Here is a 17,419-nt window from a genome sequence, read left to right as displayed (position 1 = left end):
GCGCTGCGCTCCTGCGGGCTTCCCGGCGTTACCAGGCGGCGGCCGACCGTCATAGGGCGGGCTGCTCCTTCCTACCAGGTGGGTCAGAAGGTTTGGTTGGCTACCAGGGACCTGCCGCTGCGCCTGGACTGTCGGAAGTTGGCTCCGCGGTTCGTGGGGCCGTTTCCCATCTCCAAGGTTGTCAACCCCGTGGCTGTGCGCCTTCGCCTTCCCGGAGCTATGCGTGTTCATCCCACCTTCCATGTGTCTAGGATCAAGCCTGTCTCCTTCTGTCCGCTTGTGCCCTCCTCCAGACCCCCTCCTCCCGCCCGGTTCGTGGACGGCGGGCCGGTCTTCACTGTGCGCCGCATCCTGCGCTCGCGTCGCTCGGGCCGCTCGCTGCAGTATCTTGTGGACTGGGCTGGTTATGGTCCTGAGGAGCGCACCTGGATTCCTGCTCGTTTTGTTCTGGACCCTGCCCTCCGGGCGTGTTTCCATCGCCGCTTCCCTGCTCAGCCTGGTGGGTCGCCGTGAGTCGACCCTTGTGGGGGGGGTACTGTAATGATCCGTCTGATAAGGGTCGGACTTCCCAGCCTCCCTGAACGCAACCTAATTTTCCCACTCTGATTGGTAATACGCTTCACCTGTTTGATGCCCTTTAAATACCTGCACTCTAAAATCTGATAAGTTCACCTTACTTAAAAAAATCTAGGAAACCGATTGCCTTGAAAAACTTAAGTAAATACAACTATTACTGTTAAGTATAATTTACTTTACATATACTTGTTCAGTGTACTTACGACTAGTTGTATGTACTTAATCTTATGAAGTCAATTAACTTCATTAGTCAAGTTGTTGCAACTTAGAAATAGTGAGTAAAAATAACTAGTTATTTACTTAACTATATCAAGTTATGCTGACTTGTGTGAGCAGTACAGTTTACTCAGTAGAATCTAGGAAACTGATTGCCTTAAAACAATTAAGTAAGCACAACAAAAGATGATAAGTTCACAAGAAGCAATGTTTATTTTTTAACATAGCATTTTAACAAAAGACCAAGCTTTATAACATAAAGCCATATAAAATGTAATAACTTTGCCTTACTTAGGGGTTTAAATCTCACAAATCAGAAAATTGTCAAAACACGCTGACACATTGCTTTATGATAATACAGATGTCATTTAAACTTAGCTTTTTTGTTTGGTTTTCTGATAAACCTTAAGTGAATAATACCCCAGATATTAGAACAATATATAAAAGAATACAACTGCGGAGTAAAACATGTAGGTCACTACAAATCTTACTGTAGAACCTGGAAAAACTAACAGTCAAGTCTTAGCATATTTGTCTTTTATCACAGCTTTAAGTAAGAAATGCCCCAGAAATATTTAAACACTATATAAAACCTACACCTTGGAAGTAAAACATGTAGGTCATTACAAACCTTACTGTACAACCTGAATTTTTTTTCTGCAAATATCTTTAGCTTACAGTCAAACCAAGTGTTTATGCTGCACCATATTTATCTGTTACTTGTAGCATTAAGTAAAAAATTCAACAGATATTTTAACACTATATAATACATCCAACTGTGGAGTAAAACATGTAGGTCATTACAAACCTTACTGTACAACCTGAATATCGTTTAGCTAAAAGTCAAACCAAGTGTTTATGCTGCAGCATATTTATCTGTTACTTGTAGCTGTGTGCATCTGTGAGCCTCTACAGCAAAAGTGCATTTTTCAAGCTCTGAAGTTTTGGCCTGAGGTTCCCTACACCGAGACTGAGCAGCACTCTCTGAATGAAGTCAAAGGTGTTTTTGAGTGGTTTTGGATAATCAAGATGAAGGGCGTAGATTAGTCCAAACATAAGGCAAACTGCTTGGTCATGGCTTTCAATGTCATCCATAACAACTGTACCCTCCAGAATGATGCCAATGCTGGATGGTTCCAGATGTAGAGCGTTTGGATCTGGCTGCTGACTTGCTTCAGGAACAACTGTCAATATCCCCACGGGAACCTGGCTTAAGTCTGCCATGGTGTCCGAGTCCTGTGGATAAAAAAAGAAAAAAAACTTTCAGAAAATCTAGTAAAAATCTTGGATTCCCAGGGTGTCTACAGATTTGACCAAGTGAAAATTAAGACTTTTTAAGACTTTTTAATACCATTTTCCCCCAAAAAAATAAGACCAACTTGCAAGATCTTATACGTGGAAATAAAGGACAAAAATCAATTGGTTCTTTTATATTATTTAAAAAGAGCTGTACCTGATTTTGCATAGTTTTGCACCATGAGCATGCACAACAGTTTAGTTTGAACTATAAGCCCTGCACCTAATTATTTTCCACAGAAAGAGACACTCCTACATGTATGGATGAATGAATAAATGAATGAATGAAAGAATTTTTATTATTGTGTCTTGTCCAAATAGGACCCATCCCCTACGATCACCAAAACAAAATTCAAATGTGATCTTTTTAAATCTGCTTCTTCCAAAATGCATAATCTGCGTTTTACAATGATTAACTGTCTCCATTTTTTCACCATCTCTCTACACATTTTAGCATCTCCTGCATCTCCTGTTCTTCCTCACTCCTCCAACTCGCGTGCAATTCTCTTACGTGTGCAATTCATGCACACAGGACCATCCAAAGTACTTTATATAAAACGTTTTAAGCATTACAGGTTGGGAAAAACATCATATACAAAATGTTCCTAAAAGACAAAGTGATGAAAAGATACCTGTCTAGGAGGACTACAGCTAGGTCCGAGTCCAGATTCAGTCCGAGGCGGTCCCTCAAAGATCTCCACCTCGAGTGGGCTGAACCCAGATTAGCTTGAGTTTTATTCCTTATTTGGTCCCTCTTGCGATCAGATCTCTCTTTCCTTGCTAAGTTTCACGTGTTTTAGGCTGTTTTGTCACTTCCAGTCTAGATATCCTAGCTTTCCCTTCGGTAGCTATGCTGTTCTGTTTAGAAGCTGTCGTGCACGCGCTGGCAGAGATCGCCCATTGGCAAAGAGACAATCACGCCAAAGCTAAACCAGCCGCTTTCGCCAACTCTTACATATGTACATATGCGTGCTTAACGAGTCATTTGATATTATGATTTGATTATGGAATTACCCCATTTACCACATAATATACCATGTATAACAGCCCGCAGCCACCATGAATATAACATTTCTGGCTAAACTTACACTTCCCATTGCTTTATCTGACCAGACCAGAGACAGTACTGACTAGACTTTAACACACGCAGCCCGCATGAAAATTCGACGGTGGCCGCGAGTACAACAATGGGTGCTGCTCGTAGAGCCTAAAATTCATGGTTATGTACATTTTTTCCCCGATTTTTTTTCTTTTGAAGTTCAACACAGGGATGATGGAAAGATTCAACCCTTAAAGTTAAGATCCACGAATGTAAGACATTTGAGTTGAACATTTAAGACAATTTAAGACTTTTTAAGGACCTGCGGCCACCCTGATTGTGTCCCAATCTATAACAAATTCTGCAATACTTACAAAACATCATCATGAAATACTGCATTTTGAAAGTGCATTTTCAAATATTTTTTCTATATGCAGAATTAAATAATGAATCATAAACTTGGTTAGAAATACCTTTCCATATCATAAGTTAAAGCTGATATGATTTGAAATGCATTTTCAACTTACAGGATTTAATAATGAATTAATGAATATGTTATTCCTCTTTAATATTTCCATTTAAAATGTATAATTACAAAAGGCTTTGTAAATTAGATTTATTTTTTAATGAATTACATTTTTTACCTTCAAATAATCTTTAGTTAAAGACTTTATCAATTCAAAATTAATTACTCATCATGAACATTCTGTATTGCTTTTCTCACCATCCTGGCCCTCCATAAATGACAAGGTTTGAAAAAGAGGAATTGTGTGTGTGTGTGTGTACAGGTGAACATTGTCTAAAGTAATGCTGCCTTCATGTGCTATCGTATTTATGGTAAATACCAAAAACCGACGACAAAATTGCACATGAACACCCACTCATGTCGTAATTTCCACTGGGAAACTGGAAAAATCTTGTGATGCCCGAGTTGCCGAGATGAGATCAACTTTGACCTTTCAGCATGGCGGAGAGCAGCGAGACGATTGTGTTTGGTAAATATTAAGTTATACTAAATGTTCTCTGCTGCTGTTTGTAGCCGACTCAATGTTGTTGCAAACATTCTTTTATATAGTATCTCCATTTAAACTTATGTCATTTTAAAAAAGAATTTAATTATTGTTTGCTTTTTGTCCACCATGTTTATCTTCACAACAACACGAACAGCACTTGAACACAATGCACTGGTAATTTCCACTTTACAGGTATAAAGGATCATCTTTCCCATTCCACATGAAGGCAGCATAAGAACGTGTAGAATTCCCTGCCCCTAGAAAAAAAAACTAAAATGAATACTTACCCTTTTTTCAACTTGGCCAAGAATCTCTGAAAGTGTAGTTCCAATGATTCCCTTCTTCGACTTGAAGATCTCAAGGAAACGTGGGGTGTGGCGGTCCAAAGACTCAAAGAAGTCTTGCTCTAGATCCCTACTTGCTACTCGGGTGAACTCAGCAAAAACCTTTAAGGACAAAACATAACAGATAGGGTACAAAAGTGAAGAGTACGACAAACTTGAAAGACAAATTGCATGGGGTGGCCCCTTTGTAGTACTCATATTTACTTTGCTTACCTGTTGTTTCCTAAAAAGAGCTGGCCAGCGTTCCAACATCTGCTTTACAGAGGGTTGCTCTTCTACGATTTCTTTGCGTCTCAATGAGAACGTTTGGCTCATGAGTTGATTCACATAGAGTAGATTTGGGGACCTTTTCTTCATTTCATTTTCCATGATCTGTCTCGAGTTTTCAAGTGTTAATCCATCCTCACCCTGTGGAAAATTTGGTAAGAAGTTTGTCTCACTTCTCCTGGGTCTCTTAAGATTTTTTCCTGATGGCTCTGCATCTGGGTTCTGTTTGTTTTTTTTATTACTGTTGACAGACACATCTGCCATTCCACAATGACGAAGTTTTGCCCGGAGATTACCCATTTTGAATTTTAGGCTGTTCTTCCAGCCATTGCAAGCCCTGGTGGATCCTGGCTCTTTAAGGCATGGGTGTTTGCCAATCAGTGCCTCAGCAACAATAGTGAAATGTTCATCTTGGGGATAAGCTGTGTATTTATACATCTCCTCTGCTAGCTTCTGCAAAATGTCATGTTTCATGTCTCGTGTCAGTGACATGCGTGTTCCATCTCTCATGTAAATAAGGTTTCCCTGTCTCAGTCTATATTCAATATCCACAGAGAAATATGGAACCTCAAATGTAGAAGGCCATGGGTCACGTGAAGTGTTCTCAGGGTGTGGAAGAATGTCGGTGTCAGAAGAACTTGCTGTAGACAGGTTACATGCTGAAGATGAAGGGCTGCTTGGACACAATGTGAGGATAACATTTTCAAGCGAGATAATCTTCAGTGTTGGTCTTGTAGGCAGTTCAGTGACATCCGAGACGTTGCAAAAAGCATTGTTGAAATCTGGGTCTTGATAGTGAAGAATGAAGTCGTATGGCAGATTGAGCCGTTTCTTCAACTCACTTATGAGTTCTTCCACATCATTGGGCTTTTCTTGGAAAATGACCTTGCGAATGTCATTTTCACCAACCATTACTCTCACTGGCCAAGACTGCTGCATGACTCTGAAAGAATAAAAATGCATCAGCACAAAATGTAACGTTTCAGAGTAACAAAGACTTGGCCTTTCACTCTGTAGGCATTGAGGGGAACACTGTCATTGAGGTCCTTTAACTGGGTAACAAGCAGACTAGAGCTACTTTTGCAGACTTCATAAGACCTGAGGTGTTCATGATACCATGCAAACATCTGTCTACAAATGAACATAACATTGGTTTCCACAACCAAAACCTGATGAATCTGCCTGAACTCTGGAAGGCCTGCACATGATCCAACAGATACTAACATGTCACTTGCATACTTAATCCCTTCTATGAAAACAGATGTTGCTGCAAGGACTGTCTTTTGAGATGAATATCTTGCCAACAAATATTGCTGCACACTGTCTGGGAGGGAAGAAACCAGGACGCTTTTTACTTTATCCAGTTCTAATGCTGGTTTAAAAAATGAAGCAGACTCTAAGTGGTAGGCCATCATCTTCTGATGTCTATCAGCTAAAGTCAGAGGAACATTTCTGAAGTTGTGGGCTTCACGAATGACTCGCTTGAAAAATTTGTGCTTCCCCTCAAACCTCATTGTCCACACATCGACAAGGGGTCCATGTACTTGAATCAGATGTGGGTAGTGCTCCAGGTAATGGTGTTTTGGTCTGAGCCTGTAGTCAGGGAATGCTTTTTTAAGCAAAGACCTATGCTCTGACACCTTGAACTCCAGATAGTGGAGCATCTCCTCAGTAAACCTCGGACACATGACTAACTCAACCACATCTTTCAGGCACAGTATAACTTCCCATGTTTCATCTCCTTCTGGAATATAATGGCCAATTAACAGGGGAATAAGTCTGATCAGGCTCCAATTTTCATGACCATTTCCTCCAATGGTCCCTCTCGCTTGAAATGTTTTTGATATTGTCTGGGGCTGGTTAGTCTTGTCTGAATGTGCATAGGGAAAATCCTTTATAGCGCTATTGAGCATCTCCAGTGTAAGGAATTTTCTTTTAATCAAGTCCTGAATGCAAATGCACAACTCAGAAGGAACAATACCTTCAAGCAAATCATGGAGGATATCAGGGGGAAAACCACCCACAACATGAAAATGCTCCAAATGTTCGCTGAGAGGACAGGCGCTTTTCACACCATATTGCTTTGCCATGTTGGCATCTTGCTGAACTGCAGACACCTGCTGGTCATGTTCTTGTTTTGTTCTGAAGCAAAAGTGACCAGAACTAACTTCTTTATCTTGTATTTCCTGCCTTGTAGCCATGCAAAAGCGGCATATCTTATGAGAGACAAAACTTTCTTGGAATCCTCCCAATGAATGAGCTGCCAAATTATCTGCCGCAACAAACAAAACGGTTCCTCTCACACTACATCCTAGTTTCTCCACATATATGCCTTGCTTTTCTAGAAGTACTAGATCGTGAAGGAGTGGCCTGAGAACTTCTGAGTATCCACATGACTTGACAGTATTTGTCTTGCAAAGAAGAGCCAACTGTATTGAGTTGAGAGAAGAGCGAAATCTTGGTGCAAGATTTACAAGTACCCAATATACTGCACATATTTTGTGCTTCTTTCTGGATGTTCCGAGTGGATTTGCAACTTCAAAGTCATCTATGTAGAGACCCAAAGCAATGGTAAAATTTTCCTCCATCAGTAAAGTATTATCTTTGAAACATGAACCATCCCTGAATGTGTTGAATCCTTGCACATCACCACTGATAACCTGAAGGGCCTTGTTCAGGATTTCCTCTTTGTTGAACATTACCTGGAGCATTTGAAGAACAGGTATGTAGACAACTGACTGCTTGTCTTCACTCAAAACAAACTCAACAGGTTCCACAATTTTAAATTCTCTTTTGGCATATGATGCTCTTTTGCAGGATGTGGATAGGGAACCTCCAATCTCTGTGTGTTTCAGAATAACATTGCTCTCTGTGACTGCATTTACCATTTCTGTTGCTATGGATATATCTGCATCAGGATAGTAGTTCAGGAGTACTCTTTTAATAGCAGAAAAAAGCAAAGGCCTTGAGAGATCCATTATCTGCCGTATTTGCTGTATCAAATCCTGTACAGCACTTTCGGATATAGTGAGTACAGTTCGCATTCTGAGGAAGAGAGCTGCCAAATTGTGCTCAAGCTGATCCTCCAAGTCTTTCTTATTGACTGCAACCAACTCATCTTCATGAAAATCAGCCTGATCTTCAATGTCATTTTCCTCTTCAGCGCTAGCAACGTCAACCAAAGTTTCTCTCTGTGTTAAAATCCCTGGCTTGAACTGCAACAGTTGGTCTATGTGCCTGCCATCATGGTTCCTACTTTTGTGGGCATTAAATGTTGTATAGACACTGGTTTCAAAATCACAATCTTTGTAGGGACACTGGACTTTCTGGCACATTCGGATATGTGTACGTAAATGTGAAAAAAAATCCTTTTCTTCACATGACTCTTTGAAGTCACAAAGCTGACACTGGAACACATGATTTCTTTTATCAATAAGATGATCATTGATCAATGAATGCACTCTTGATAAATGTACCTTCAGTGCATTAAATGACTTGAATGTGCAGGGACACTGCTTATGAAGACATGGTAATGGTACTGTTCTTGTGTAGCCACCATGTTTCAGTCTATAATGTTTAAGAAGCTGCCCTCGCTTTTCACAAGTGAAGTTACAAAACTTACACGTCCACTGCATCCGTGTTGTCTTGTCTTCAATCTACAAAAATAAAAAATAGCACTGTCATAAATATGACTTTACATGCATAAATATCACATGAAAAAGAGCCTACACGTGCACCACATGCTCACTCAACTTAGTATATTTTGATTTTGTCATAAAAAAATTATCTTGGTTCTTAAAATGTGCAGAACATTCTCAGAAAATAAATTACTCACTCTCATTTGTAAAGCATGATTCTTTACATTTAGTCTTAATGGTTTAAGATCGCCAATTGATATTGAACCATTAAGACTAAGGACTGCATGTCAAATTCATGTCAAAGACTAAGACCGCACATCAAAATTTGAACCAGCTTTATTGGAGAATTGAATCCCGCTTTTGCACTGTGACGTCTGTTCATAATAACTTAAGCACTGCCGGCTCACTTTGATTAGCATTACTCATTCACAGAAAATAAAGTCATGTTCAAGTTTAAATAATACACCATCCAGCACGAGTCCAGACAGACGGATATATATATATATATATTACATACTGCCGCTTAAATGCGGCACAAACTCTTAGCTAACAATTAGCTAGCGGCTAGCGTTAGCCGCTAACCGCTAGCTTGGATGGCGTGTCTTGCCACTTCTCCTACTTTTTAAAAGCTGTTACAGACTGATAACTACATTTTTTTAACCAATTTATGATTGTTGCTGTAAGGTAGGCTATGTGGTAATTCTCTTCGAGCTATTTTGTATAATTCTCCTGTGATAAAGGAGCTTAAGTAGTCTGCCTGTGTTAACATTAATTTTAGTATGGAAACAGTTTTTATTATCTTCTATGAAAATATTATCATGCCCCAATAATATATGAAGAATGAAGTTACACACACGACATATGAAAACATTTTGAAGTTTAATAGCTTACCTTAGAGGAGGTCTTCGAATCGCTGTCTGCAAAGTCACTGCTGAAAGGATCCCGCACTGCTTGCTTCACTGCGCATGTGCACTGCTGAATTCAAGCGCCCCCTCCAGTAACAAGTTCGTTTCAAGTCCAGTTTACTTACATTAACTTAGTGTTCCACCCCTTCCAGGCTGAATAAGTACATTACCCACAATATTTTAGTTCAATCAACAAGATAGTGGAACACAAGTAACGTACACAAGAATAATTTAAGTAAAAAGACGTATTACCTTTTAGAGTGTGCCTGTGACAGCGTTTCTTCGCCAGATCGTCTTGGTTCTACCCTGCACGTTTCCAGCCGTTGTTCTACCTGTCTGCCTGCCTACCTGCCTGTTGTTGACCTTGTTTTGGACCTGGATTATCGTCTCTGCCTGCCCCCTGACTGGTATCTCTGTTTGTTATTGGATTTCTGGATTATTGACCCCTGGACTGGTTTTTGGATGTGGATTTTGGATCACGGAATAATCTACTCTGCCCAGACGGAGATATTCATTATCACCCACTTCCGTGGGTTGGAGACCCTGACCCCCGCCAGTTATTCCCCCACTAACCTGTTCTTTACCCAGCAGTTATCCACCCACTCCAGTGGACTCCCCGTCCGGCTTCCCGGGTTCTGCCTGTACGATCTCACCAAACTGCACTACAGCACCCGGTACGTGGATTTGTAACATCCTGCATCATTATCACAGACTCCCTGCCTCCTAACACCTGTTCTCATACCCCCCCACAGAAGAGCTGACCGAACGAGACCGGATAGATCACCAGTGCACATTTACTATGTTCAAATAAATTCCTTTTTACCTTTCACTGGAATCCTGATTCTTTTGAGTCCAATCTCCGGGTTTGTGACAGACGGACGTGGATCTTGTGGACTCATACAAGTACTTGGGTGTAACACTGAACAATAAAATGGACTGATCCACCAACACAGAGGCCATTTACAAGAAGGCTATAAGCTGGCGTTACTTCCTCAGGAGGATCAGGTTGTTGCATGTCTGCAACAAAATGCTGCAGATGTTTAATCAGTCTGTTGTGGCGAGCACCATCTTCTTTGCTGTGATGTCCTGGGGTGCGGGCATCAAGGCAAAGGACACCAACAGACTGAACAAACTGATCAGGAAGGCACAGACTGTTGTTTGCTGTAAATGGATCACCCTGGAGATGGTGGTGGAGGAGAGGATGCTGGCAAAGCTGCTGGCAATCATGGACAATCCCTCTCACCCCCTTCACAAAACACCGGACAGGCTTAGGAGCAGCTTCAGCAACAGATTCATTCAACCTGCTGCTCTGACGAACGATACAGGAAATCCTTCCTGTCCAATCAGACTTTACAACACCTCTACCAGCGCCACGATTACACACCTGGTCTAACTCTGTCACCTTCTGCACACACCCATCACATCGCAGTTATGTATCTATTTGCACATGTTAAATATATGTATATATAGGAAACATTTATATGTGTATATATTATTATTATTATTATTAATATTATTATTATTACTGTTATTATTATTATTTTATTATTAATTATTGTTATTTTTATTATTATTATTGTTATTATTATTATTATTTTATTATTAATTATTGCTATTATTATTATCATTATTATTATTAGCATACCATTGGTTCTACAATCATATACATATACTATACAAGCTTTTTCTATGACTGTCACATGATGCTGCTCCATGATCCTTTCTGCAGAACATTATAGATATTAATGAAGCAATAGATGAAACTTGACTCTATGATCATTTGTATTATTGTACAATCTGAAGATTTTCTGGTTCTCGAACATTTCTTTGTGTGTGTGTGTGTGTGGTAGTGTAGGTGTGCGTGTGTCTGTGTGTGTGTGTGTGTGTACGTGTGTGTGTGTTCAGTAAACTGCGCCAGTCAGTTCAATTTCTGTTCAGTCTGACTGAGGGAGGTTTTTGTACGACTGTTTTTCACTGTGTGAACACAGCTTGACTGTTGATAACATGAAGACTCTGACAGTAATAAACTGCAGCATCTTCAGCCTGAACTCCACTGATGGTCAGAGTGAAGTCAGAGTTTTATCCACTGCCTGTAAAACGACCTGGAATCCCTGATGCTCTGCTGCTAGCATAGTATATGAGGAGTTTAGGAATTTGTCCATCTTTCTGTTGGTACCAGGCTAAACACTGGTGGTAGCTGCTATAAACATAAACATCTTGACTGGTTTTACATGTGATGGTGACGGTTCGTCCCAGATCAGATGTCACTGCTGTCTGTCGCTCCCAGAGCTTGTTCCACTGAAACAATCAGAAAATCCAGACTCACGACTGTTAGTACAATAAGTAAGAAGTTTGGGAGATTCTCCTGGTTTCTGAAGGTACCGGTTGAAGCAATAAATTGGACCTGGACTAACTTTACATTTAATGGAGACAGTCTGTCCTGGAGTAACAGACTGAGCTCCAGGAGTCTGAACCAGACTGATTTGTCCTGATGAACCTGGAACACATGAAAGGACAAAGAAGAGTTATACAAATAAAGCTTAAAGAAAATGAATAACAATCCAAAGAAGAGGATCATTTCTTTAAAATGACAATGAATCACAATTCTGTTACCTTAACTAATCTTACCTAATAACCCCTCTTTACCATTTATATGAACAACAGAAAATAAATATTCACTAACGGTAGAAAAAGTATCCTTTATCAAACAATTAATAGATGAGATAGTGATGACCGACATGCAGTAAGGAAGTCATGTCAGCGCTTTCTTTCTGACTCATCAGATGCCCACAGCCAGTAGATGGAGCTCTTTGACCTGGTCCAATGATTCAGAACACTAAGCCATTTTCAAGCATTTGGGTCAAAGATGACTCGATGATTCATGAGGCCTTGGTTTCACCATCCATACAGTGCAGTTGACCAAGGTTAATTTCCTTACTTTCGGAACAGGGAACCACACTAGACAGGAATGAACCATACAAGGACCTGACAAGGACAAACTGAAAACCACGGGGTATATATGCCCAAAGGGAATAATAAGGAACAGGTGAAGTGCATGAGTAATTAGACCAGGTGAACTAACGAGCCAGAAACAGATACTACAGGAACACAAGAGGGAAAACATACTTAACTAAACGTCACATAACCCAGAATTATAAACAAAAAATCAAGACAAAATCTAAAACATGACACAAACGATGAACAGAAAACCAAACACCATAAAAACCAAAACCAAAAAAAAAAACAGAACTAAACACGACAAACCAAAACCCTAAACCATGAGCAAAATCTAACACAACCTAAACACACCAAAACCCAGGAACCATGAAAGGAGGCCGCTTTGATGCATCGTTCCAAAGAACAGCAGCATTAGAGGAGGCATCTACATGGATAAATCTATGGTCTGAACGGCCACTGATCAGCACTGACCTCTTAACAGCTGAGAGCAGAGAGGCAGGACACATATGCAAACACACACAGTCACTCAGCTGCAGCTGTCCTCTACATGGCATCATGTTTCATCCACACGTGTCAATTTTTGCACCAGGAAATAAAATCTTTGGGGAACTATTTACTTCAGCTGCTTGTAAATAGGTTCCTTATATTAGTTTAATTTAGCAATAAGACCTTATTTGACATAAATTGAAGGCATTAGTAAGTAAAAATCTTTATAATGTTGGATGTTATTATTTGGTGGTTTTGTAATGTGAGAATTCTTCAAGTCTTCATTCATCATCTTAAGAACTTCTCATGAAAACAATAAAAATCAAGACTAAAAGTTAAACCTGGAGGTTAAAGTGACTTGATATTCAATCTTTAACTGTTTTATATTCTTGGGTCAGATGATAATTGTCAGAAGGAAAATGTTTCAACATTTATATCAGCATGAAAAAAATGGTAGAATAAGTAAACAAATACATCAGATTTAGAGAATCTGATCCCAAAGGTAAAAATGAAGCTCCAAGTCATCAAGAGTCATGTGATAGAACTGAAAGCTGCTCTGTAGTCACTAAATAGACCTTGCTGAGCTTAACTGCTCCATTTCTTTCTGCTGGACAGACTTTGAGCTCCACAGTATTAACTGGTTTTTTATTCTTTGCTTTTTAATGGTTCCTGTTGACTCAGAGGAAAGTTTTATATCACTGTTGTTTAAAGTCATATTCTGAAAATTTGGGGGATGTTTTGTCTTTTAATTATTATTTCCTTTGTAAGTTTACTGATGATGATCAGTGTCTTCATTGTTTTTACCTTTTAAGTTTAGTACGATTAAGACAGTTACCAGTGAGGGATCTAAGCATAGCATTTTACGATACAAACTCACGTTTTACCACATAAGGTTCTCTGTCCTACAGACTGGATTCACACACGAACATGTCTTCTATGCGCACGAGCATCCTATATGTAAACTCTATGATTGGAGGATACAGGACTGAGGAATTTTCTTTGTTTAAACCCTATATAAGACAGAACTGTACATCAGGTTTTAGGTCTTCGTTCTGGTTTTGGGACCTCCAGATTGTTCTGCAGAAATCTCTTTTGATAACTAAATTTTTGTAATAAACTTCTTTTTTATTATTCAAAGATAACTTTTCCACATCTCCTGATCAAGATACATCACCAGCACAAGGTCACAAGCTTTTTCTATGACTGTCACATGATGCTGCTCAATGATCCTTCCTGTACATCATTATGGATATTAATGAAGAAAAAGATAAAACATGACTCTATAATCATATAATGCGTGTTTCCACCAAGATAGTTTTGATGACATTTTTATGAAAATTTAATATTTTTAATAAATGTTCTGAAGATTTAGTGGGATTGAACATTGTGTGTGTGTGTGTGTGTGTGTGTGTGTGTGTGTGTGTGTGTGTGTGTGTGTGTGTGTGTGTGTGTGTGTGTGTGTTTGTGTGATCAGTAAACTGTATCAGTCAGTTCAGTTTCTGTTCAGTCTGAATGAGGGAGGTTTTTGTACGACTGTTTTTCACTGTGTGAACACATCTTGGCTGTTGATTTCATGATGACTCTGACAGTAATAAACTGCAGCATCTTCAGCCTGAACTCCACTGATGGTCAGAGTGAAGTCAGAGTTATAGCCACTGCCTGTAAAACGATCTGGAATCCCTGATTCTCTGATGCTGGCAAATGATATGAGGAGTTTAGGAGGTTGTCCATCTTTCTGTTGGTACCAGTTTAAACAGTAACTAAGAGAATCACAAGAAAGATCCTGACTAGTTTTACATGTGATGGTGACGGTTCCTCCCAGATCAGATGTCACTGCTGCAGGCTGAGTCACTGTGACCTGTCCTCTGGACTCTGAGGATACAGAGACAAAAACATAAAGCAGCTTCATGGTTTAGTCGGCTTCATTTCAGAGGGACGGATGTTCATAGAGGAGAGGAGTTTCATTCTCTGGACTTTACCTGTGAAGCAGCAGCAGAGGAGAGTCCAGATGAGGACACAGATCAAAGTCATGTTTTTCATGAGGAGGATTTCTGTGTCTTCTGTTGTCATGAAGGACAGCTGTCAGTCATCCAGTCTTCAACTCTCAGGACTATAAACTCTCCCAGAGCACTGGAGCATGGTGCTGCTGATGCAAAGTGGCTCTCTATGGAAATCTGCTGACTCACATTTCAACAGGGACTTGGATCAATCCGATGGTGATGATAATGACATTTATTAATGAATAATTTCGTTTATATTAACATTGTCTTGTAGTAATTTTAGATTCAGATTAACTTTTGAGTGTTTATGTTGTAGAGAAAAAGTTTACATATAATTCCTCCTAATCTTTATCTAAATGCTACAAAACAGATTTGAACTTTCTACTCATTCATCTACCAGCTCACCCAGCGCTACTTATCATATAGTCTTTGTACTGAATGCATCATTTTTTCTCTACAGTAACAAAACAGTGATCGGGGACGATGTGGGGTTCAGTGTCCAATGATGAGGATTATGGAAAATCCTGGGATCAAACTGCTGATCTGGCAGTTCATTAAAATCCACTCCACCAGCACAACCATGTTCACCCAGTGGACTTTTTAAATTAATTATTTCTACTTTCTTCTGACTTAATATTTTTTGCAGAGTGGTTTAGTGGATTAGTTTAATCCTAAATTTTATCTTAAGTCACCTTCCTTTGCTTGTTTTGTTTTGGTTTTTTTTGTTTGTTTTTTTTTCAAACAAAGTCTTTGGGGAAAATGAACAAATGTCTAAATAAAAACATGCTGCATTGTTTGTTCCAGAGTCAGAGAGCCGTGTCTCTGTACAGTCAGAGGTTTTTGTACGGCGGTTCAATGAGTTTGTATCACTGTGGTACACGTTCGGTGGAGGAACCAGACTGGATGTTAACTGTAAGTACATTTAATTCTTTATAAACTTAAATGTAAACATTTGATTTAGTTTTTATGTCCTAACCAGAAAATTGGTAATCTATAAATGTGGTTTTATATTATTGGTGTAATTATTTGGTAAAGTGAGATTCTATATTTGAAAACACTAAAACCATCTTCAGTAATATTGTTCTGTGTTATTTTGTCTCACTGATAACGTAAGTTTGCAGAGAAATTTTGTCTCTGAATCAGATCATTACTTAACTGATCAGTTTAAACTCTCAAAATCTGAGTCTTTACTGTTTTAGTCAGGAAATGATTAGATTTCAGAAAACTGATGAGGATCCAAAATGTTTCTAACATGTTCAATCTGTTAACTTAACAAGTTAAAGTTTTTCTTTAAACTAATTAGTTTTTCTGTCCAAACTTAGTATCTATGTGAAAGAAAATTCCAGACGCATCAGAAGAAGTTTTTGTGTCTTTAACCAGAAATGTGGTAAATATACTGACCCATGTCGTCACGTATCAGGTAGAAAGTTCCACATTTGTCCCTCCATGTGGTCCACTCCATGGACTCTTTTAAAAAGCAGCTGAAAACTATTTTATTCAGGAAAGCTTTTTGTTGATGGTTATTATTTATTTTATGAAACTTATGTTGTTTTAATGCAGCTATTTTATGTCCAGCACTTTGTGATTTTTATCTGTGAAAAGTGTTTTATAAATAAACTTTACTTACTTACATCATTGCATGTGGGAGATTAATTTAATGTCATTATATTGTAGTGGTTACTACGGGGAGGAGGAAAGAGTAGATGTGAAAGATTTTACATTCTTTAAATGATATAAAATAATAATTTGTGCAAACAGTGAAGAATGTATGTAATAATGCAGACAAGATGATGTGAGGTTAAAAAATCTGGTTTTAAATTCTAATCTATGATTTTAATTTGAAGCAAAGTGAATCACAAGAAGCTGAAAACATCTAAAAATTGTCTTAAACATTTTTATCTTTAGTACTGAAACCTGTCTGTTGCTGTGGTTCAGCAGTGATGCCTGTCCGTTACTATGGTTACTGAACCAAAAGTGAGAAGTGAAACACTGAGGAGGCGTTTCATCTAATGTCTGCAACGTGTCCTCTCTTTCTGCAGTGGGTCAAGTCCGTCCCACCGTGACGGTGCTGCCCCCCTCTAGTGAGGAGATAAAGAAGGGCCATGCCACACTTACATGTCTGGCCAACAAGGGCTTCCCCTCAGACTGGAGTCTGTCCTGGAAGGTGGACGGCAGCAGCAGCAGCAGCTATGAGGAGAGCAGGAGCCCCGGGGTGCTGCAGAAGGACGGCCACTACAGCTGGAGCAGCACCCTGAGGGTCCCTGCAGACCAGTGGAGGAAGGTGGGCTCTGTGACCTGTGAGGCCACCCAGGGCTCCCAGACTCCACTCTCAGAGACACTGAGGAGAGACCAGTGTTCCCAGTACTGACCTGATTCACTGGGAATCTGATCCTGGTTTTATTCTGTTACAGTTCTTCTTCTTCAGTATCAAACACTGTTCCTTTCTTCTCATTTCTCTAAATTTTTGTGATGTTTTATTAACTTTTCTTTGGTTTTTGTAACTGAGATTTTCTAAGTTTAATAAAAACATTTTAATGAAAAGAAAAGGCTTCATTAATGTATTTGTAAAATAAAAAAAGAAAGAAGAAAAGGAAATATTGTCCCACCAGTTCCATGATATTAAGTGAAACTGAAATACAGTGTTCAAAAATTGTTAAAAGAACAAGCTAAAATGATAACTT

At 39.3% G+C, this 17,419-nt stretch overlaps 1 protein-coding gene and 2 gene segments (V, D, J or C); 1 reads left to right on the top strand and 2 right to left on the bottom strand.

Annotated features, from left to right (window-relative positions):
* Nucleotides 1-1,701: 1,701 nt before the first annotated feature.
* On the bottom strand, nucleotides 1,702-5,688 carry LOC121656435. Its single transcript, XM_042011431.1, has 3 exons — nucleotides 4,698-5,688; nucleotides 4,428-4,586; nucleotides 1,702-2,028 (listed from the first exon to the last, which is right to left on the bottom strand). The coding sequence occupies exons 1-3, from the start codon at nucleotides 5,661-5,663 to the stop codon at nucleotides 1,702-1,704; spliced, it is 1,452 nt and encodes a 483-aa protein (XP_041867365.1). The 5' UTR covers nucleotides 5,664-5,688.
* Nucleotides 5,689-14,278: 8,590 nt separating this feature from the next.
* On the bottom strand, nucleotides 14,279-14,769 carry LOC121656434. The segment is given in 2 exon segments: nucleotides 14,279-14,610; nucleotides 14,718-14,769. Coding segments are annotated over 2 exon segments (384 nt in total).
* Nucleotides 14,770-15,221: 452 nt separating this feature from the next.
* On the top strand, nucleotides 15,222-17,196 carry LOC121656433. The segment is given in 3 exon segments: nucleotides 15,222-15,287; nucleotides 15,599-15,650; nucleotides 16,778-17,196. Coding segments are annotated over 3 exon segments (447 nt in total).
* Nucleotides 17,197-17,419: the final 223 nt, after the last annotated feature.

This window comes from Melanotaenia boesemani, chromosome 17 (assembly GCF_017639745.1).
Source record: "Melanotaenia boesemani isolate fMelBoe1 chromosome 17, fMelBoe1.pri, whole genome shotgun sequence".
Classification (NCBI taxonomy): Eukaryota; Metazoa; Chordata; class Actinopteri; order Atheriniformes; family Melanotaeniidae; genus Melanotaenia; species Melanotaenia boesemani.
Note: the sequence above shows the minus strand (reverse complement) of the source record. Positions and strands in the feature narration are given on the sequence as shown.